We start from the raw sequence: 23,594 nt of genomic DNA on the forward strand, positions 1-23,594 counted from the left end.
AAAGACACCACCTGGGAGGTTCAGCCAGAGTTGAAGACACAGAATCATTACCTATGGTAAAAGAGTAATTATAAGAAAAGTCTAAGTGGTACGCTAGGGCTGAGGAGGGCTACCTGAGGAAGCACAAACTTGGAAGCGGTTCAGATCTTGTTGGGGAAGCTGTGGATCAGCCCACCGGGTAGCAGAGATGTTAGCTGGTTTGGCCAGCCTGGAGCTGGTCTGGAGTTGCTTGGCAAGCAGTAACCAGGCTGCCCTCCGAAGTGCAGACAGCCAGGTGTGGAAGTGCAGTGGCTATGCTGTGGGTGACTCTCTGGACCACAAGTGACTGTGTGTAGTCACTTTAGTTTCCATGTCGAGAACCTTCCATGCAGGAAGGTTATCACCAAGTGCTAAAAGGTTGCAGAGGGATGGGTGGGGCAGGGTCCATGGGGTGTCCTCACAAGTCTGAAACCCAGTCCCTGCCAGAAATTTCCAGAAGCCTCTTCCTCCTGTGATGTACCTCCATTGCCCTCTACCGAGGAATCTTAATACCATGCTTACTTACAGGGAGAAATGGTTAAAGGAATTCTCTTGTTTATCACAGAGTAGAAATTAAAAAATGCATTGGGATCTGAGAGGTAATAAATCAATAGCCCACACACCTTCCACCTTCAGAACTTCTTGAATTCATTTGGTTCCAGGTAGGTACAGAAGCAGGACGGTGTGAGGATTAAATTAACTGTGTTTCAGGCACTATTAGAGTCAACAGTGGCTGAAACTGCAAGAGGCTTTTACTGAGGTGTCACCTCTGGTGAACGAATCACTTCCAGGCCCAAAGGCCTTTTTTCTGATTTTCAAATGAGGAGTTGCACTGGGCAGGGGAGGGTTTGCAACCCAGGCTATAGAGAGCTGAGAAAAACAAATAGAGTGTTTCAAAGAGCTACACTCTTTCAAAGTTTGAACTTTTCAACCACTTTTTATTTTAGTGATAAAACATCTTGTCTTTTATGATACGATGCTGATAAGTGCCCATTCCTTTTGATCCTCACTTAGCAAATAAAAGTCAATAAGCTCAGAATTTTGTTTTTGAAATTTTACTAGTCTGTGGAACTCTGGGACTGGATGTTCTCTCTTGAAGCACTCTTTCATCTCTGGAATCTGTGCTTCTAAAAGGCCTACCAGTCTCTCCTGCTTTATCATCTATGCTAAAGTAGGCAGAAGAAATAGGAAAGGTGTTCCCTTTGGCAACAGTAAATGTGGGTCACAGAAGATGAGCATGGCCCCTGCACAATGAGGACTCAAAAATACATGAAGCAGTTCATATTTTAAAGATATTTTGTAAACCCTAGGACAACCACTAAAACATTTTAAAATGAGGCCTAACTCAGAAACCAACTGTAGAGATATAATTGCATCATACAAAATATTCAATTAATCCAAAGGTAGGAAGACTGTCTAGGAAAGGATGAAGAATTGACTTTACATGTGTGTCTTGCTGAGCAAAATGGACTAGTCTTAGCGTCAGCAAACAGCCTGAGTTCTATCAAGACACAAATTATTTGCATTAGGAGCAGTATTTGAGCTATCTATACTCAAGAAGAGTTTGTTGTGGGGGCATCTGGGTGGCTCAGTCCGTTAAGTGTCTGATTTTGGCTCAGGTCATGATCTCAGGGTCCTGGGATTGAGCCCCACAATGAGCTCTGCACTCAGTGGGAAGTGTACTGAAGTTTCTTTCTCCCTCTGCCTCTCACCCCACTGTGTCCTCTTCCTCTAAAAAATAAAATCTTAAAAAAATAATAAAATCCATCTGTGGCATTTGTGCTTGACAGCTTTTGGACTGGACCTGGTTTTTGGGGAGCTGAGACCTAAGGGGGCTCTGGTGGAAGCCACTGAAAGTGTTTCTCCCATGTGGTTGGGCAGAAACAGCTCAAATCTGCAGCAAGAGTAACAGCGGTGATGGGCATTTCCGGTTGTCTCACCTAGTCAGAGCTCATAAAGGAAACCAGAAATAACAGGTAGTATGGCAAGATTAAGTGATATTTTCTGGGACCAGCAAAGTGGGAGGGTGCTGAAGATACACACACACACACACACACACACACACACACTACTTACTGCCCTTAGGCCATTATTTATTAAAAACAAAGACTACAGCCAAATGATGTGGAAAATCATTTCTGTATTTAATATATTCCCCAAATTATTGCAACTAGAAGCTGATCAGCAATAATTTACATTTTTTATTTCAGTGGATCCTAAATGGACAATAGGACTATTTTTGCAATGCATTAATGGTAGAGATTCCTCTCTTTTTTGGGAGTATAAATTAAGGGCAGTCAATCTGGCAAACAGCATGGCCTTTGGGCATTCAAAAAGTAAAATAAGGCTGAAAATTCCTTAGGAATAGAATACTTAAATGCATGGTTTAAAAAAGAAAAAAAAAGGAAAGAAAAACAAGAATCGAGTCTCTTACATATAATGTAGGAATTAAGGGTGCATCTGCCTACAGGGGCATGAACATCAAGTCTGTTCACATTGGTTCACATTGTTCTCAAAGAGAATCTCTAAAACAGCACTGGCACTTGTCAGCGAGAGGTATCCTCTTAAGCTTCTGGCCCTCAAGAAGTGTGTACTTGTTCTACATTCATTGACTGGAGCAGAGTTATTAAGAAAAAAAAAAAAACAGATACAGATATATAAGTTCAGTAGAATGGTCTTTCCCATCTCATGCTTGAGAGTCACACTGACCAGTTAAGAACTACAAGCCAAAACAAAACAAAAAACAAAAACAAAAAACCACCACAGCCAGTATCTGTTTTCCTCTCTTCCTGGATACATTCTTTTCCTTGCAAACAAATCCATAGGCCCCCCAGAAGCAGACTATCGAGGATGTTAGGCAAGTTTCCTCTATTCTATTAATTTTACTCCTCATTCCGAGGATCCTGATTTTAGGGGATTCTTTCCAGTAGTGAAGTCATTAAGGTATGTGGCAAAATTTAATTGTACCAGAACTGGGAGAGGAACAGAAACCAACACAGTGTGAAATGAAATAGCTACCACACATGCTGACTTCATGAAATTAATGCCATTTTGATCTTTTTATTGAACATATTCAATCTTTATTATTAAAGCTAGATCATTTGAGTGAGTACACAGTTTTGTGGAAAAACGTGAATATATTACTGGCTTTATCAGTACAGCCTATGTGAAAACAGGCATGTGAAAATCTGCCTTTTGTAAAATGCCTAATTTTGTTAGCAATAATTAAAACACAAATTTGGAATAGAACCTGGCATTCAATTTAATCCGCTTGCTATTGTTCATTGACTTTTAATAATAATTGGTATAATAAAGATAATTGTAGAAAGCAAAAATTCCTAGTGTGGTTTAAAAAAGAAAATTCAAGCAATCTGAAGCAGCCTTGCCAACAGTCTGGAGAATCAGTCTGTTTAGCAAGTGGTGTATGTAAATAAATAATCAAAGATGCTATTAAAATACAACTTGGTAAACAAGCATTACCTATTTAATAAGTACAATATATACATAGTTTTCTTGAAAAGCTTCATTTTATACAGAAACATTTACAAAATGAACAGTGTAATCAAATTAAAGATTATCTGTACAATGCACACACACACACATATATATATGTATATATATATATACACATATATATATATGAACTTCTGGAAGATAAACAAGTTTTATCATTGTAGTCAAAATGGAGAGCCATATGCATTTTAAAAAAGGATTCCATCCCAGAAAATACATCTTTAATATACAATTATATTTTTCATTTATTTTCCTGAAAATTCTTCCTATTTGGATTTTTTTCAATTATTTTCTCTTGTTCGGAGCCTTGAATAATTTCAGGTTTCTAGTGCCACCAACTGGCGTTAAAAATTAACAATCTTAGTGTCAAAAAAAGATTGTTTTGTTAAAAAAAAAAAGGATATTGAAAAACAAGACTACTAGAGTCAACATTCATAAGGCAAACTAACCATACTGAGTAGCAACATGATTGATAAAAATACTTTCACCACAGTAGCATATATAACATTACAATACTAATAGTTTTTAACATTTTGGATTTTTTCTACCAGTAAATCTTGGTCTACCTTTATATGAAAAAAATCTTTAGAAAATAATATACTGGTAAAACAAAGTTTAGGAACACACACGAAAACATGATTAGATTTAGCTTTATGAGCATCAAGTAGGCATTAACAATTTACTAAAATGGCGAAAATCAAATACCTTTTTATGGTCTTTGGATTTTTTCCCCTTTTTTCTTAAAGAATAATTAAACCTCAAACTGTGACAGTTAGGGAATGAATGTGTAGACCATGAAAACAGTAATCTGCTCTCAGCATACCCCAGAGCAAGGATTCATTTCCCAAAGTTGCATGCCACAGTGAGATTTCTGGGCCACTATTTGCACAAATGGATTAACTTTTTTCTTACGAAGGCTGGCTGTAAGGCTGCAGAGGCTCAAAGGGCTGTTCCCACTGCCTCCCCACCACTGTCACTAGCTCCATGAGGACAGCAACCACCCTGTCTGATCTGATCCCCCAAAAGATCCCAATACTCTGGATGCTGCCTGGCAATAGCAGGTTTTCAATACATGTGTTTTTTTAAGTGAATAAATAAAATGCTGGTAGCCTGATAAAACTGAATTCAATATAAATCACTTTAAATGAAGATAGAAAGTTAAAAAAAAAACACACCAAAGTTCAAATCCATTGCTTCACTCAAATTCACTATTTTCAATCCTTACCACTTAACAGGCTAGAGTTTGAAAAGGTATGGGGAAAAAGGGAGTCACAGTAAGAATTCACTTCAAAATTAAAACCTAGAAAAGCATATACAGATACACACACACAAAAAAGTAATTTCCTGCTCAAAGAAACCAAAATAGTGTAACTAAACAAAACAGCCTTCGATGTGTACAACTCAGAACAAATTTTCCCCCAAATCTCAGGTTTATCCGGACCATTTTTCCTTTTCCAGACACTCCATTCTTCTCTATATATATTCAATACATTAAGAGGAGAAGACTCTCTAAATCCTCACATTAGGAGCTTTTTGTGAATAAGTGTAAAGATCTGATATATGCACATCTTTGTATGTTACTACTTTGCTTGGTTCTAATCCATACACAAAAAGATACAGTAGAAACTGAAGGACAAAGGAAAATAAAGCATTTTCTTCAAAAATTTTCCATAGTTTCTGACATTTATGGGGGGGAGGGAGTAGCAGTGTCAGAATATATTTATAATAGCTTTCCTATAAAGTTGCATCACCGTTTGACTACTCCAAATGAACGGTGGCACAGTGTTAATATTGGAATGTTTCACTTTTGTATATAGTAAATGTACATATTTTTTTAAAGTGTATAAACAAACATAGGACACTATAGATCTGATCATTATTTGGTCTCCATTCATATATTTTGTGTGTTGGAGGAAAAAACAAATATTGTAGTGTACAAATCTCCATCACAGAAGTAGCCATGAAATTTAGTTATGCTGGCTACTTTAAGTAGTCTTTAGGATGATCAATAGAATGTCTAGAAAATGGGAAAGTAATCCAGATTTGATTGCACTTACCCTCTTACTTTATTTTGATAAATTGTTATTGGTAAAAAGAACACCACACATTATGATAAGACTAACACTTGTTACAGCTATTTAAAAAGAGTTTTTTGAACTTATATATCCATTTTTAAAGGATTTTGGTTTTGGATGGCAAGACATAACTCGATATACAGAAAAAATAAGATGCTACATTGAATCCTCAGGAGAAAATTAGATTATCTTTTTAAACAATGCTGATTTAAAAAAAATGTTAGAACACATTACTGGGACATTGCCACCATGAGCCCAGCTTTTAGAGCCATACAATTCTCTATAGTTTTTTAATTCATCATCCCAAAGCTTACTTCTCTGAAGGGAAGAAAAAAGGATGCAAAAATCCAAAACAAAAATGACGCTTGTGACAACATCTGCGTATCGGCCAAGGTATTCTATTAGAGAAATGATCTGAATATAATGAAATATGAAAAACCACACACAGAAATGGTAAGTGAAAAATTACAAGAGGAAGGAACAAAATTCAATGATGTGGAAATACTGATACTATGGCAACATTTAAGTGCACATCTTAGATAAATATTGTAAAAATCCAATAGGATACACTAATTTGGTTCTAAGATTCCTTTGGTTATAAAGATGTAATTATTTTGTATTTTAAATAAATACACTGAAACACATCACATTTGGGGATTGTAAGATCACTCCACTGGAATATAGAATTGTGTCAATGCTAAAGAATGGTATTCAAATTAAATGGTTAACAGAGCCATATGCTGGATTTTCTTGGGAATTGCTTCTTCATAAATATCTTAAACATTTATCTTTACAGTTGATGTCAGTAAAACGAAAGCATTTCAGTTTCAAAGAATTATTTGCCTCTCTAATGACTAATCTATTTTACATTTTTAAATACAACTGAATTCCACATCTTCTAAATGAACATGTTATTTAAAATCATATTTTATGTAACTAAAAATTTTTAAAACTCAACTATTAACTCAAACAGTTTGAATCTGAAAAAATGTAACTACACAGATAAGGAAACCTGACAGAGGCATGCAATATCTGATCACTGCTAGCTACCAAGAGCCAAATTTTCTATTAGCTTCCATTAAAATTAAAAGATTTAAGGACTCATTTGGCATCCCTAAAATGCAACCAAATGTTACTCGGGAATGTCAAATAAAATTTTCCTCACTTTAGTTTTCTTCCTGTTGGATTAATAGCATATTACTGAATGATTAACACATGTCCTTTCATGCGTAATTTTAAAAAGCTGAATCATTTTTGACATTATATATTTTAGAAGGAAAAAGATGGAGAAGGGGTTTTGAAAAGCCCTTGTAGTAATGTTCAGCACTTCAAAGGACTATTAGCAATTTCAGTGTTCTGATTCAGTGACAGGTTGTCACTATACAAAAACAAATTTCATCAAAGTTTATACTCTTACAGTATACACAGCAATGCATTTGTATTGTAAAAGGATACTTTTTTTATACAGATGAACGAAAACAATTTTTTACTGGCTGACACACAAAGCAGGGAGAAGTTTCCAATACTGGGCATGTGGCACCTGCTCCTTTTGTGTGGCTTTTGTCTGTTTAATGACCAAGAGCTCTGTGTTAGGTTTTCTTCGACCTCTGTTCTAGTTCATGCTGGTGTTTAATGAGACGTTCTATTTCTGTTCCAAGTGTCTGCAGATTTTCCTTTACCAATTAGTAAAAGGGGGAAAGAAAACAGAACTATTAAGTATCATAAGTATATAGATTGAGTTCGAACAGTTTCTGCTTAAATTTTGACACTGAGAGGGTGAAGATTAGTCTTCAATGCTTTGTGACATAAACGAGGTGCATGGTGGTTTTCAGTAAAGAAGTTCTGTAAATTTCAGGACCTTTTTACTGAAGCTACAGCAAATTTTGCTGCATTGGTTTGCTACTAGATTTACAATTTTATTTACTATCAAGACCCAAACACAGAACAAACAGAATAGTTGGGTCAGATAAAAGCTGCAGAAAGAAAGTTGGAAAATACATTAGAATATGAACACCTCAATTTTTAAAAACTGTCTCAGTGATCAATTTTAACTAATTAGAACATAAGTCAAAGGCCACACAATACAAAGTAAACAACTGTCCAATAGCTAGGCTGATTTTGTGCTTTTTTCCTTTCCTTGTTAAAAAAATTGTATTTTTCGATACGAAATACACAAAAATTTTATCTCCAGGTAAAACGGCTACTTTGCATTACAGAACTCATCCATTTATATGCCAGCACATACTACAAAAGAGGCACCATTATGCCATACTTACTTATTGGTTGCTAAGTAAATGAGAAATACAAATACCTTCAAAGTAATGTTTTTTAGTAATGTATCCTCCAAAACAGCTTGTAATTTTCTGTTGATCTCCAAAGAGAGGTCCAATGTTAATCCACTATCAGCTGGATGGGATGTATATAAAGATGCCATAATGCCACCCCGTCTACTTAAATGGACTTTGTTAAAATCAGATGCCTCTGAAGAAAGTGTGCCTGATTCTTCCCGTAAAATGTAACTCTGAATTATTCTGCAAAATAAAATGACACTGTCAGTTATACGCTTGCAGAATTAAAAACATTAAAATTTACAAAAGCCAACTAATCCTAAGCATGAAGACGATTAGCATAAAACAAGTATCTATTAGGTTAGGAACAGTAATATGTCCGAAAATAACTTTTCTTATTCAGATGGTGTCTTTTTTTTTTTTAAGATTTTATTTATTTATTCATGACAGAGAGAGAGAAAAAAAGAGAGAGAGAGAGAGAGAGAGAGAGAGAGAGGCACAGAGGGAAAAGCAGGCTCCGTGCAGGGAGCCCAATGTGGGACTCGATCCTGGGTCTCCAGGATCACACCCTGGGCTGAAGGTGGCGCTAAACCGCTGGGCCACTGGGGCTGAACAGATGGTGTCTTTTTAAAAAAGATTTTACTTAAGAGAGGGAGAGAGCGTGTGCACAAGCAGGGGGGAGGGCCAAAGAGAGGAGAAGCAGACTTCCCACTGTGTAGGGAGCTGGACTCGGAGCTCGATCCCAGACTCCTGAGATCATGACCTTAGCCAAAGGCAGACCCTTAACTGAGCCACCCAGACACCTCTTCTTTTTCTTTTAAAAATCATGGGCCAACTTTTTTCTAAGTCTAAAATTATTTCAAAATAAAAATTAAAAAGTCAGGGATCCCTGGGTGGCGCAGCGGTTTGGCGCCTGCCTTTGGCCCAGGGCGCGATCCTGGAGACCTGGGATCGAATCCCACGTTGGGCTCCCGGTGCATGGAGCCTGCTTTTCCCTCTGCCTATGTCTCTGCCTCTCTCTCTCTCTCTCTCTCTCTCTGTGTGGCTATCATAAAAAAAAAAAAAAAAAGTCATAGGTAAAGAGCTGCAATATATTTTAAAAACCTCTTAAAAGAATATGGTATTTTTAAGAGGGATTTTGCACAGCACAGGCTCTGGAGTGAGAGCTGGGCCCAGATTCCCAGCTCTTGGTCTGTCACTTACTGGATTAGTGGTGACTCTGGAACATTTTGTAGTTTGACCTGACCACCACCAGTTAATTTATTTATCCCTGAGTTGTAAGAAACCAATGAAATTTTGTTAAGTCACAGGCACAAAATCTTGGTACTTGGCAGGTGCCCCCAAAATTACCCAGTATGTCCTCCCCAACAGGAAAGAAAATCTACAACCCCATCTCTCTCTTAGAGCCACAGTCATGAAAACCAAAAGCTAAGTACAGCACTTTTATTAAATCCAAAGTTATTTTAGCATCTTAAAAAAACTAACATCTATTTAACTCTAGATCATCTTAAAGACCTGTGTTTTCTTCCATCTCTATATTCCCACAACCTAGAACATAGTAAGTGATCAATAAAAGACTGGGCACTTAATGGCTAAAATTAGACTTAGTTCTTGAAAGATGGGTTCTTGATATGATTGATTTTTAAAACAGTAACTTTATCATACAAATAATGGTATTTCGAATACAGATTCTATTATCATACTAATACATACTTTGTTTTTTTCCTAATTTCTTCCACCAATTGTTTGATATGATCCTCCATAAATTCTATCTTTTCATTTTTCCGGGCATGTGCTTTCTGCAGCCTTACTATCCTCTCAATCAACATGGCCTTGTCCACTTCTGGAAAGTTATCCACAGCTACCGATGAGCCAGTATTTTCTGGAGATCGATCTTCTGTACCACTTCGAGCATTGAGGGACCCTGAAGTCAAAGAAATCAGTTTAGATGTTATACTCAGCCTAGAGTCATCTCTAATCTTACATATTTTTTCTTCTAGTATGACTTCCAAATACTCAATCTAACAGACTCGGGCAGATAACACAAGTCATACCTGGCCTGAGTTCTTATTTCTGAATACATGAATGACAGAAGTACCAAAAAGGGCCAATTTATGTCTCTCAGGAACAGGATGAGGAAGTGGCAATAGAGAAACAAGAAACTCAACAAAACGTCAGAATAAGTGTGAAGTGAAACTGAGAGCCATAGACAGACAGAAAAGACAGAATATAGCCAGTGGGTTAAGCTCTGAAGCTAGTCTCCTAAGGTTCAAATCCTACTCCTCTTTCTTGCTCCGTGACGCTGGACAAGTTATTTACCTCTCTGCGCCTTGATTACTTATTCTTAAAATAAGAATAATATCATTATTTACCCCACAGGATTGTTATCCTCATTTAAATGAGTTAATATATGTCAATATGCATATAAGTAAGCACTCAGTAAATGTCAGCTATTAATCAACATTAGTTGAGAAAAATTTCTGATTGTCTTTATCCTACAAACAAGTCTTTTTTTAATACCATTCTGTAGACTTATGACAAGTAATATACCCTTATCCAAAGTCACACACTAATAAATGACAGACCTGGGTTCTAAATACCTGTATGTAATTTCAACCCATGTTCTTCCTACTGTGGGATCTTCCACTACTGTAATAGTTGATGTTTTTCCCCTAATGTGCAATTCCTGGGAGGGAGTGTAGTGTCATGGCATGCAAGGACTCTAGAGTCTGAGAGTTCTATCACTGTAGATTTGGGGCAAGTCATGGAATCATTCATTTCCTCATCATTAAAATGTGAATTTTAATACCACGCAAGACTATTCTGAAGAGTAAATAATATGTTTAAAGTTCTCAGCATGGTTCCTGGCATTCCAAAATGATAAATACACTGATATTTTCCTAATTAGCATTTCCACAGTGATATCAATCATAATTTTATGGGCTCCATTCATTTTCACTTTAGACCACAGGCTTTTTTACCATGGGAAAAACTGAAAGGTTTAAAAATGCATGTATACATAAAGAATCTTGATATATAATGATGATCATTACATTAGTTTTCAGGTACTAAAAGTAATATAAAAGTAAAAAAAAAAAGGACCATATTATAATAAATCTCTATATGGATTGATATAAATCTAAATTTAAACATGGAAGAAGAAATTGTCATATAGAATAAAGAAGCAGGTAAGATAATAGGGTAGGGAGACAAATCATCCAGAACCCATGACAAACATGAAACTCTGGGTAATAATAAAAACTTATTTAACTAGAAATAATACCTTTTATAACTCAAAATGGAAAAAAAAAAAGCTTATCAACACTTTTTAACACATAAAAAGGAACTTTTTTTTACAGTCACTAGATAACTGAAACGAGGTTTTTTACCTGATGAACTAGAACGACTCCCCATGCTGCTAACTTCTTTATCATAGCTTCCATTCTCAATCTGATCTAATTTTCTTCGTGCTACAGGAAAAAGAAACAAACTACTTGTGACAATTACCACGCAACCATTTGCCCCACTATCTCTGATTTTAATTGTTAAATCATTTTGGCAAAAATGGGTTAAATATAAGAGAAATTTATGGAATGCATACTTTAGACAGGAGGACTATAGTTGTCATTCATATAAAATGATATCTAGAAATATACAGGTACATGTAACCTGTCTGGGTCTCAGTTTCCTATAAAAAGAACGGTTAGAGGAGCCTGGGTGGCTCAGTCGGTTAAGTGTCTGCTTTTGAATCAGATCATGACCCAAGGGTCCTGGGACTGAGCCCGCGCCAGGCTCCCTGCTCAGTGGGAGGTCTGCTTATCCCTCTGCTACTCCTTCCTGCTCCACTGTATCTCACTCTCTCTCTCAAATAAATAAACAAAACAAAACAAAAAAGATGAAGGGTTAGGGCTCAATGATCTCTAAGAGGTCTACAAAGTGGGGTGCAAGAATCCCAGATCCTGTACAAAATAACTCATAGCATGTACAGGGAGAAAATATTAGAACTTCCATTTGTACTTACATTTCATCTGATATTTTCATATTTCTATTTTTCTTTAATGTAGAGTAATATATGTTTAAAATTTATAAATAAACATATATAAATCTGAGAACAAACAAATATTTTTTACTGATTGGGGTAAGTGATCAAAAAAGTTTAGACACTATTGCCCTCAAGTATATTCCCTACTCTCACATTTTGGGATTCTGTGAATAAATGTCCTTTAGCATAGAAGATGTTATGGACTATCCATGGAACTACAAGAGGTTTAGTGATTTGGTTTATAAACTTTAATACATTAAAAAGAACATACGGAACAAATCAGTGTGGTACAATCTGATGTAAAATGTATTTTTTCTATAAATCCTTAAAGAATAAAAGAATGCCACATTAAGGTCTAGGTGGGAAAGAATTTTATACCTTGCTGGAGTTGTTTGGTAAGATCTTTGACACTGGAGGCATGTTTACGTCTTTGAGTCACTAATTCATCTTTTAGTTCTTCGACCTGGGTACTCAATGCTTTAACTTCTGTTTGTCTACAAGTGAGTTCTGCCTGCAGGGTCTGGACCTCCTCTTTTCGCAGTTCTTCCTCTTTCAACAATCTACTTTCCTAAATAAAACAAAAAACCCCCACCAATTTTAATACCTGTTTGTTTCCATTATTGTTCACAGTTTGAAACCCGAAAATACAAGGTCCTTGATGGTGCATTCTTCTAGAATTGCTCCTTACCAGGTTTTGTTTCCTGTGTTCCTCATATTCCTTGTATAGGAATGGAGGGGGGCATATTAAAGCATCTGCCATTTTATACATGCAACACAGTCTGTCAGAGGGCTCTGTATATTTTGAACTGAAATCTCAAATCATTTTTATGAGTAACTTGAAGACACTCTTATAATGTAGAAATATTAAACCACTTTTAAACTATAAAAATACAGAAATTTGAAACACTTTTAAAAATATATAGTAATTCCAGGGGTACCTGGGTGGCTCCGTCAGTTGAGTGCCCAACTCTTGATTTAGGCTGAGGTCATGATATCAGGGTCATGAGATGAAGCCTCATGTCAGGCACCACACAGTGAGAGTCTGCTTGAGATCCTTTCCCTCTTCCCGCCACCCCCCTCTCAAATAAAGAAATCTTAAAAATACACACACATACACACAGTAATTCCAGTTAGGAATGACAACCCCCCACCCAAAATAAATTAATAAATAAATAACAAATTAAAAATAAAAAACGAATGACAAAGACCATGGTTTTCTTACTTTTAAAAGTGAAATATTTTTTCATAAGCATTTTAGGAAGATATTTTAATACAAATTATATAAATAGGAAGGGAAAAGGACATTTTAAGTTGGAACGAAAAACTGACACTTCTCACAGCATTTGAAATTACCAGAAAATCAGGCCAATAAAAGAGAGCGCTCAACTTAACTACCAGTACATTTATACTAACAGGAAAATTTAACTTGTGCTTCATATGTTGCTTTAAAAATTAAATATAAATGTATACTTACCAGATTAGTATTTGTCTGTTTCATTTGTTCACACTGGCTTTGTAACTGACTTTCACTACAGGAAAGCTTATCAAATTGTGACTGCAAAGAATTTGATTCAGATTGGAGTTGTGCATTCTTACTAGTGAGCTTTTCTGTAAATAGTAGTAACTCAGATTCTCTTTTTCTACTGCCTTCGATGTCTTTTTGTAGGTCATTAATCAAAGAATTAAGACTTTCCACTTCTTCTTTCAAATTTTCAATTTCTTGTTTACCTCTAAAAAACAAAGTTTATATTTAAGAAAAAAATAAACTATTAAATAAAAGACAGTAAATTAGTGGTTTTGGATTCTCATAAAATAAAATACTTTATAAAGGTACTTTTATTCATTTACTTAAATTATTTATTTGGATTTGTGGAACTAAGCATGAATATGTAAGACTGACACAGGCCCTGCTTTCAGAGTTTTCAAGTCACTAAGGAAATTACACATGTGGTGAAACATTTTTGATGAGGAAAGCACAGAGCGGATTGCCTAACTAGTATAAGTGATGTTTAAACTAATACTTAAAGTAGGGGTTAGCAAATTTTTCTGGTGAAAGGCCCAGACGGTAAACGATTTAAGTTTCTATGGCATATGGTCTTTGCGGCAACTGCTCAACCCTGCTGCTGCAGTGTGAAAGCAGCCATAGATAATTCACGAAGGAATGAGAGAGCTGTGTCCCAAAAAAAATTATTTACAGAAAAAGGCAGTGTGGGCTGGATTTGGCTCCTGGGCCACAGTTTGCTACTTCCTGATCTGAAGAAAAGTAGGAGTGAGTGGGACAACAAAATATGTTCCAGGTAGAAGAAACAGTACGTGCTAGATCTGGGAAGGGAATGAGAATGACTTTCTTGGTACTAACGAACACATGTTCAACACTGATGACAATCAGGACAGCACTACATCCCCAGCACCTAACACAGCGCATGCACATAGGAGACAATCCATCCACATTTGTAAATAACTACTGCTGAAACCCAAGAGTGTGAAAAGAGAAGGCACAGAGGGAGAAGCAAGATCACTAATGATCTTCCAAGCCATCCTGTGGCATCTGAACTTACTGGCTAGTCCCTGAGGCAATGGGAAATAACTGAAAAGTTTTGAGATTTCCTTTTGAAAAAGACTATGCTAACCGATAGTGTAGGAAATGGACAAGGGAAGTAAAAAACAAAACAAAACAAAACCAGTTTAGAAATTGTGGCAGTTTTCCAGATGAAAGGACAATGTTGGCAGTGGTGGGAGTGTGAAAAATAAATGGACTTGAAAGATCCTGAAGAGTTAGCATCAATAATACTCTGTGAGTGGTTAGATATGTGATGGAAAAGAGGAACACCAAGGAGGACGCCCAGGTTCCTGGGATGGAAAATCATGTAGATGCTATACTCACCACTCATCTGAGGAACATCAAAGGAGTATATGGGTAGGATGAATCAGTATGGGACATGTTAAAGAAAGAGGTGCTTTGACACCTGTGTGACTGGGGCTGAGCGAAAAGGGCTGAAGATAATGACATGAGGCCCTACAGCATACTACAGGAATAGTTAGCATCACTCAGGAGTATCATAAAATAATAACAAAAGAGTTTTATGATAAAGAGAAGGCTGCCAAGGAGGCTGAGAAAAGGAGTAGCCAGAAAATGGGGAGGAACACCAGGAAAGCATGATAGGAAATGAAGCCACAGGGACAAAGCATGTCAAGAAAGACAATGCGCTTAATGGTTTTAATACTGAAAATCCAAGAAAGGCTTAGTCTGAGAAGTGACTGTTAGATTTAAGAGGTATTAGCAGTTTTTAATGGGATGCTGGCATAGAAGCTAGACTGCAGTGGAGAAGGATAGAAGGAGAAAGGAAGGGAAGGCAAGGGGGAAGAGTTTAGATGATTCTACAAGGATGTCTGGTTGTGAAGGACAGGAAAAAGGTGAGGTAATGTTATAGGAGTTTTGACGTTTTTAATATTGATATGTAGAAAAAACAAAAAGTTAAGTAGAGAGAGGTAAGAGATAAAGGATAAAGAAGAAATAATCCAGAAAGACCCTGAGAAGGCAGAAGAGCATAGGATACACAGAAGTAGAGAGAACAATTCAGTTCAGAGGGGAACAGGAATATTCCTTATAATAAAGAAAGAAGAGAAAAAAGAATGGTTGCAAGTTCATAGAACAGACAGAAAGAGGTTATGAAGAATAGATACCTGCAGCTCCTGTTTCTTCTCAAGTAAATAAGAGGTAATCACCTGCAAAGAGTAAATAGCAAGGGGAGGGAGACCAGAAGTGAAAACAAAGCAGGAGGATGTGAAATAGATGCTTCAAGGTTGTGGAGAGGCTGTGACTAAGGACATATGGATGGATTAGAGGTCATTAACATTTCCAGTTGAGGCTCTAACCATGGATTTATCACAGCACCAACCTGGATGATGGTGAGATTTTTAGCAATACTGAGCAGCAGACATTGGTACAGTATGAAAAAGAAGGATTCAGGCTGAATCCAGGCTTTGCCAGGTGATATCATGGTAGAATTTAGCTAACTGGTTTTACAAGAAGCCAAGGAATAACGTCAGCTCCTGCTTTGCTCTACAATATATGCAAAGATACAGATTATCTATATCTATATATACCTTTTAGAAGAAGTACTTTAAGTAGCATAATTTGAATATTAAAGAATGGATTAAGAAAAAACCACTGTGTTTTGCAAATTGCTACTTCCAATATTTAGAGAATATAAACTTGGATTTTTAGAAGCCATAAAGCCAAAAAAGTTCAAATGAAGATAGAAATTTAAAATTTTTTAGTTAGTAAAATTATAAAATTATTCCTGTTTAATGCAATAATTACATTTAATAACAGAATCTTGAGATAGAATTAAAAAGCCTATTGATTAGCATAAACAGAAGTTGCTTGGTTTATACCTTTGATGCTGCTCCTGTATCTGATCCACAATTTTTACTTTGTCCAATAAATTCTGAATTTCAGCTTTTTGTCGATTAATAATTTCCTTATATTTTGATAACTCATCTTCTGTTCTTAATCGTTCATCTTCTAGACATTTCACCTATCAAAAATCATAACCAAATTAGACTAAAAACAAAATTTACTTGTTCCTTAACTATTTCATATAGTGATTATATATTAATAATCCAAGCTAGGAGCACATGGGTGGTACAGTCGGTTAAGCACCTGACTCCTGATTTTGGCTTAGGTCATGATCTCAGAGTCATGGGGTCGACCCCCAATCAGGCTCCACACTACTATGCAGGAAACCTGCTTAAGATTCTCCCTCTCGGGATCCCTGGGTGGCGCAGCGGTTTAGCGCCTGCCTTTGGCCCAGGGTGCGATCCTGGAGACCCAGGATCGAATCCCACGTCGGGCTCCCGGTGCATGGAGCCTGCTTCTCCCTCTGCCTATGTCTCTGCCTCTCTCTCTCGCTCGCTCTCTCTCTCTCTCTCTGTGACTATCATAAATAAATAAAAATTAAAAAAAAAAAAAAGATTCTCCCTCTCCCCCTGCTCCTCCTCCACCACTTATGAGCTCACACATGCATTCGCTCTCTTGCTCAAAACAAAACAAAACAAACACCTAAATTAAATTCTGGAGCAGAATTAATTAATGTGAAGAAAACATAATGGGATGATAAGAATGCCGGGGTTCGTTCAGTCTCAGATTTCTCATGATTTAGTCATGGGACTTTTAGCATGTCATGTTGTTTTGGCTAAATCTCCATTTCTTAACCTGCCAACAGGATATACCTTCCCCACCTATCTCAAAGAACTGTCACAGAGAACAAATGGAAGGGCACATGAAGGACACTTTGAAAATTGTTAAATGATGGCAAAGTCAAGGTGGCTACTTAAAAGGCTATTTCTAAATAAATGAATGATATACAATGATATTTCACATTCATATTAAAAGGGATACTATTTTTACAATGAAGACTATACTAGATTGTTAGAAATTAAAACTGTACAAGACTATACAGGAGAAATATAAAATCCATTAACTTCTGTCACTCAGTTCTAGTGTCCAACTATCTTTCCAATACAACTGCCTTACATGAGAGGCCCAAGGATAAGTGACAGAAACAGCAAATGTGCTATATAACAGGAACTTTTGGCAAAAACTTCAAAGGGACCAAAGTAGAAGACATTTTCATTTCAATAAGAGTCCATTTTATTGCTAGAAAATCGATATTCTACTCCTCTGAGTTCTTTCATTTTGGAATGAAAGTGTTTCCCCAACACTTAAAAAAATCAGGAGTCCAAAATTGAAGCTATTTACCCTTCCTTTGAAATCCTGACTATAGATTTCCTCACCTTTGTTCTCAGTGTTCGAAGTTCATCCATGCCCTCCTTAAATGTCCTCTTCAGATCTTCCAGTTCTTTGATTTTGGCATGATGCATCTTTTAAAAAGTTTAAAAGAAACCACAAATCATTATGTACTAAAAAAAAGACCTAAAGTTTATTGCCTGTTCCTTCGAAAGGGCCTTTAAAATGGGAGACAGTATTCATCCCTTCTCTCCTCCTCAATTTATTACCCAATCCAGGGTAATGAAAAGGCCAGAGCCACTCACCTCTAGCTGGTCAGACTTTTCTTGCATTTGTTTCTCCAGTTCTCCTTTTGTGACTCTAAGCTTGGCATCGAGCTCATTTGATTTAATTTCTTCTGACTCCTAATGTAAAGGAAATGAAAAAAGTATGACTGAATTTTTCAAGTTTTATACTTTGGAAAGCTTTTGCAGTTAACTTTACAGATTGTGAAATGCAAACCTTAGATATCTAAAAATGACTGCATTGAAAGATCTTAAATACGTCAATTCTGCATGAACAAGAATAGTACTTAAGATATGCAACATAATACAGAGTTCCTTGTACTCTTTATTCTTCTGACACTTTCTAGTGTTTTTATTTAGTTAATTTCTCTAAGGTCTTTAGTTAAGCTACATGTACTTTAACACAGAAAAAAACCTGTAATTTATTTAACTGCCCTACCAAATCCATTCCATGCTTCAAATGTTACAGATACAAAATATTAATGAAGCAAGGGTACTGACATTTGGTGTAATTTTGCTACTAGTCTCTTTGAAAAGTTAAGCATACCTGATATGTTTTTATCATGTCCTGACAGTTTTTCCGTATCTGATCAGCTTCTTCTTTTGCTTGAGTTAGCTTTGTTGTTGTTTCTTTGAGTTTATCTTTGGTTTCCTGCATTGACAAAAAGATACTGTGAGATAAAGAAAAACATATATTGGTTTCTTCCCCTGGTCCCTGACACAAAACTCCTAAAACTCTTGTAATTTTCTAAGTCACAAGAACACTAGGAGCATCTCTGGTTGCAATATCGATTTTGACCTCTGTTCCTGACACAGAGCTCTTGAAACTCTTGTAATTTCCCAAGTGACAGGAGTATCTTTTCTTCTAATGAGGCGACTCTGGGTGAACTCCTGGATGAGAGCTGGTCACCAGAAAGACCAAGTCATGATTAGCAGTCTTGAATTTTCAGTCCCCAAAGAAGGCCAGAAGATGGAGTTGATTGATCATGCCTTCATAATGAATCTTCCATAAAATCCCAAAGAATGGGGCTTAGAGAGCTTCCAGGCTGTCAAGTATAACCACATTGAGAGGGTGATGCACCCCAACTCGATGGGGACAGAGGCTCCTACACCTGGGACCCACCTAGACCTCGCCCTATTTATCTCTTCATTCGGCTGTTCGTCTATATCCTTTATCATATCCTTTAATAACATGATAAACATTGTTTCCCTGAGTTCTTTAAGCAAATCCTTCAAACCCAAGGAGGGGATCCCTGGAACTTCTGATCTATAGCTGGTTGGTCACAAGCACACCTGGGCTTATGGCTGGCATCTGTAATGTGTGTGTGTGTGTGTGTGGTGCAGAACAGGGGGCATTCTTATAGGACTGAGCCCTTAATCTGTGGGATTCGATGCTATCTTCAGGTAGGTATGTCAGAGTCGAGTGAAACTGTAGGCGGTATTGCAGAGAATTACTTGTCGTGGGGAAAAACCTGCGCACATCTGATGACCAGAAGTGTCAGAGGTGAAGTGTTCTGCGTAAAAATAAACTAGATTTAAAGGGATGAAACATAGTAAGGAGAACTGGGTTCTTTCCTAAACTTGAGGAGGAGAACAGTTTTTCCTTCACAGACAGTGACATGACTGGTCTCAATAATGTGATAAATGGTAAGAACAATGACCAGAGTAACCTTGGTACTGCCACTGAGTGGTTGGATACTATTCTAGAAATAACACTTCATGCTCTGACAAAAAACTAAAGTAGCCTGTGCAGTTAATTCATAGCCATTAAATAAAGTTAAATTTGATAGTTTTCAGTAAATCACTACAAGTCATAAACCCGGTAAGACAAGAGGAAGAAAGTGTTAAACAGCTCTTTGTACACACATAAAAGATAATTCTTTGTTTTATGGCCATGGTATCTATTCAAAACTGTCTTATAGGTCCATGCTACAATTTGGTTTCTGTTCCTAACCACACTCCTAAAATAGCAATTCTAAAGGTTTGCAGTGACTATTCTCTCATCAAATCCAATGACTTTCTCTCATTTTCTATTCTTGACTTACTTGCTCCAGTTCTGACCACTCCGGACTCTCTGGATAGCCTTCCTCTGTTCCTATTACAAGACAACATACTACTGTTTTTCCCCTTTCCACCGTTGTCTTCTCTGTCTCAATTGGCTTCCTGTTTCCTGTGGCAATTTTCCAGATAAAGCCCTGTTCTGTAGCTCTTTTTCCAAAGTTCTTCAGACCTATCCAGTCCCATGGCCTGGGCTATTATTTGGATTTGAAATGAGGGTTTAGGTATCTTCTCCTAGTAGCTGCTTTTCAGAAAAGGGCAGAAGCTACTATCTTGCTTTCCTATAGGCAGAGTCCAGGGCATTCCTGGATCATAACAACTGATACTTTGTCTGTAGCTTACATGTTTCCCCCCTTGAGAACATAGTTTCTGAACAATACTTAGCTTAGCACTTGCCATATGTTAATTATTCACATAATATTTGCTGAATCTATGAAGGAATCACTAATATAAACATCCCCTCTAAGAAGGCTTGTTTTCCTAAATATGAAATACTCATCTCCTGTTTTTCCTTTTTTCTTGCTATTCCTCCACTTGAAATGTTTCTCTTCATCTTTTGAACCATCTAAATTGCATCTATCTTCACACACTACTTCTTTTACATCATTTTTGGATAACTCTATCATATAATTAAGTACTTAGCTATATATATCTAGCTGCTGGTTTTTAAATAAGAACTTGATTTGTTTTTTGTTTAAAGATTTTGTTCAGGGACGCCTGGGTGGCTCAGTGGTTGAGCATCTGCCTCCGGCTCAGGGTGTGATCCCAGAGTCCCGGGATGGAGTTCCACATCAGGCTCCTTGCAGGAAGCCTGCTTCTCTCCCTCTGCCTGTGTCTTTGCCACTCTGTGTATCTCTCATGAATAAATAAATAAAATCTTTTAAAAAAAAAAAAAGGATTTTATTTATTTGGGACGCCTGGGTGGCTCAGTGTTTGAGCATCTGCCTTTGGCTGAGGGGGTGATCCTGGGGTCCAGGGATGGAGTCCCGCATCAGGCTCCCTGTGAAGAGCCTGCTTTACCCTCTGCCTACATCTCTGCCTCTCTTTCTGTGTCTCTCATTAACAAAAAAAATAAAATCTTAAATAAAAAAAAAAAAAGAAAACTTTATTTATTTGAGAGAGAGAGTGCACACAAGCAGGGGGAGGGGCAATGGGAAAGGGAGAAGCAGACTCCCTGATGAGCAGGGATGCCAATACTTGATCTAGGACCTTGAGACCATGACCTGAGCTGAAGACAGACACTTAACTGACTGAACCACATAGGTGCCCCAAATCTTTTAGGGTCCCCTACTTCTATACCATCAATAACTGAAACAGCTTGGTACACAGTAGGTATTCACTCTATTCATTAAAAAAATAGCAACTGAGAGATTCCCATAATGCTAAATATATATTAAGTAAATAACCAAATAAAAGAAAAGTTTTGGTTAAGGAACTATGTTTCATTTATTCCCTGAGCATCTGTCATGTCAGACACTGTTCAAAGCTTTGAAGAAATATTACTAAGAAGACAGATAAAATCTCTACTCTCGGGATGCCTGGGTGGCTCACTGGCTGAGTGTCTGTCTGCCTTTGGCTCAGGGCATGATTCCAGAGTCCTGGGATCGAGTTCCACATCTGGTTCCCCGCAGGGAGCCTGCTTCTCCCTCTATGTCTCTGTCCCTCTTTCTGTGTCTCTTGTGAATAAATAAATAAAATCTTAAAAAAATAGATCTCTACTCTCAAAGCTGATAATCTAGTGATGATCACAGATAATACATAAAATATCTAAGTAAAAATATGTTATATTAGATAATGACAAATGTTAAGGAGTCAAAATAAAGTTAGGACACAAGGGGGTTTGAGGGGAGGTATGCAAATTTAGAGAGCCAGGGAAAGTGTCACTGAGAGGTGACAGATGGTAAAGACCTGAAAGAAGTGAGCAAGAAGATTTGCTAAGGGACTGGATATGGTGACTGAGAACCATAGGTTTATCAAGGATAAACCTAAGATTTCTGGCCAGGGCAACTAAAAGGATGAATTGCGATTTCTTGAGATGGAGGAGTAATGGAGGGCCAGCACATTTTCTATTCTGTTTTAGATATGCTCAGTTGAAGATGCCTGTAAGTCATCCAAGATGTCAGAGGTCAAGTAGCCAAGTGAATATATGAATCTGGAATTCTGTGTATAAGTTATAAATCTAGGTATCCCTAGCATAATTTTTTATGCTATATTTTCATATGTTTTTAAAGTTTCATGTTTTTCAAGTTCACTAATCTTGTCTTCTAGAACATCTAATCTTCTGTTAATTCTATCCAATGTATTTTTCATTTCAAACATTATATCAATTTGGCCTTTTAAAAATCTTTTATGTTTCTCCTTAACATATTCCCACTTTCACTCATCTTCTTGAACATATGGAGTATATTTTTATAATAGCTGTTTTAACATCTTTACCTACTTCTTTCATCTGTGTTATTTCTGGCTTTGTTTTTATCAACTGATTTTTCTTTTCATCTCATTATAGGCTATATTTTCCTCCTTCTCTTCCTGTCTCTTAATTTTTTATTAGATACTAAACATTGTGAATTTATGTTCTTAGATCCTGGAGATTCTTTAACTCACTTGAATATTTTGGCTTTCTTCTGGGACATGGTTATTGAAACAATTTGGAGGCTTTCTTTCAAAGTTTTGTAAATGGGTCCATAACAGACTGGAGTCTCGCTGAAGTAACACCCTTCTGAGGACCACTGGATGCCCTGTATCTTAAGATGGCTTCTCTTGGCTGGGGGAAACATGAACAATTTCCATTAGCCCTCTGGGAGCCCCAGGAACTGTTGCGCCTACTCCTTTCTGATAGTCCTTTCTCCACCTCTAACTTTCTCACACACACACACTCATCAGTGAGTAGTGAGCTGAATGAAGAGCTGAGGGGAACACACTGCAGATCTCCAAACCTTTCTCTTCTCTGGTACTCTGCCATATTTTCTATACTTCAGTTTGTCTCCTCAATTCCTGGAGACTGCTGGGATCTGGCTGGGGTCCTCTTCTTTTGCTGCAATCTGGAAACTGCAGGCATTACATCTTGCTTATTTTCCCAATCTCAGAGATCACTGTCCTGTCCTGCCTCTGTTGCCCAAGCCTAAAAACCTTCATTTCATACATTTTGTCTTTTTTTTTTTAAGTTTTTAAGATGGGAGGGTAAACCTGGACCTTGTTACTCCATAATGCAATAGACTATAGTTATGGAAGAGTTATAGAACTGAACATATAGTTTTACTAAGTGAGGTAACAGCAAAGCTAATTAAAAGTGAGCTCTAGCTTCTAATCAGTGGGCTTTATGAGTAAACCATTTAAGAATGAGGTTATTGTTGACAATGTGATAACTTTTGAAGAAAAGCATAGATAGTAAGTAGCAGAGTCTTGTTGAAGGAATACATCATAAAATATACCAACCCCTAGTTGCACATTAGGTCTGCAGTGTATTATAGTCTCTTACTTCCTACTGGTCTAGATGCTGCCTTGATACCCAAGACCCTATTTCTCAAGCTTTCTCTGAAGCAAAAATGACTGGCAAGCACCCAG

At 37.0% G+C, this 23,594-nt stretch overlaps 1 protein-coding gene and 1 pseudogene across 1 annotated transcript in view; one reads left to right on the plus strand and one right to left on the minus strand.

Annotated features, from left to right (window-relative positions):
* Positions 1 to 1,213: 1,213 nt before the first annotated feature.
* LOC112918095 (U6 spliceosomal RNA) lies at positions 1,214 to 1,307 on the plus strand (annotated as a pseudogene).
* A 1,742-nt stretch (positions 1,308 to 3,049) lies between these two features.
* CCDC186 (coiled-coil domain containing 186) overlaps positions 3,050 to 23,594 on the minus strand; it is a 49,514-nt gene continuing 28,969 nt past the window's right edge. The window contains exons 7-16 of the mRNA XM_025993869.2: positions 18,520 to 18,624; positions 17,994 to 18,092; positions 17,736 to 17,822; positions 16,335 to 16,477; positions 13,411 to 13,666; positions 12,315 to 12,504; positions 11,284 to 11,364; positions 9,608 to 9,818; positions 7,918 to 8,137; positions 3,050 to 7,279 (exon numbers count right to left, since the gene is read on the minus strand). Of these exons, the coding sequence (XP_025849654.1) occupies positions 7,196 to 7,279; positions 7,918 to 8,137; positions 9,608 to 9,818; positions 11,284 to 11,364; positions 12,315 to 12,504; positions 13,411 to 13,666; positions 16,335 to 16,477; positions 17,736 to 17,822; positions 17,994 to 18,092; positions 18,520 to 18,624 (1,476 nt within the window). The 3' untranslated portion in view covers positions 3,050 to 7,195. The remainder of the gene's footprint in view (positions 7,280 to 7,917; positions 8,138 to 9,607; positions 9,819 to 11,283; positions 11,365 to 12,314; positions 12,505 to 13,410; positions 13,667 to 16,334; positions 16,478 to 17,735; positions 17,823 to 17,993; positions 18,093 to 18,519; positions 18,625 to 23,594) is intronic.

The sequence above is a fragment of the Vulpes vulpes genome, chromosome 15, assembly GCF_048418805.1.
Source record: "Vulpes vulpes isolate BD-2025 chromosome 15, VulVul3, whole genome shotgun sequence".
Lineage (NCBI taxonomy): Eukaryota > Metazoa > Chordata > Mammalia > Carnivora > Canidae > Vulpes > Vulpes vulpes.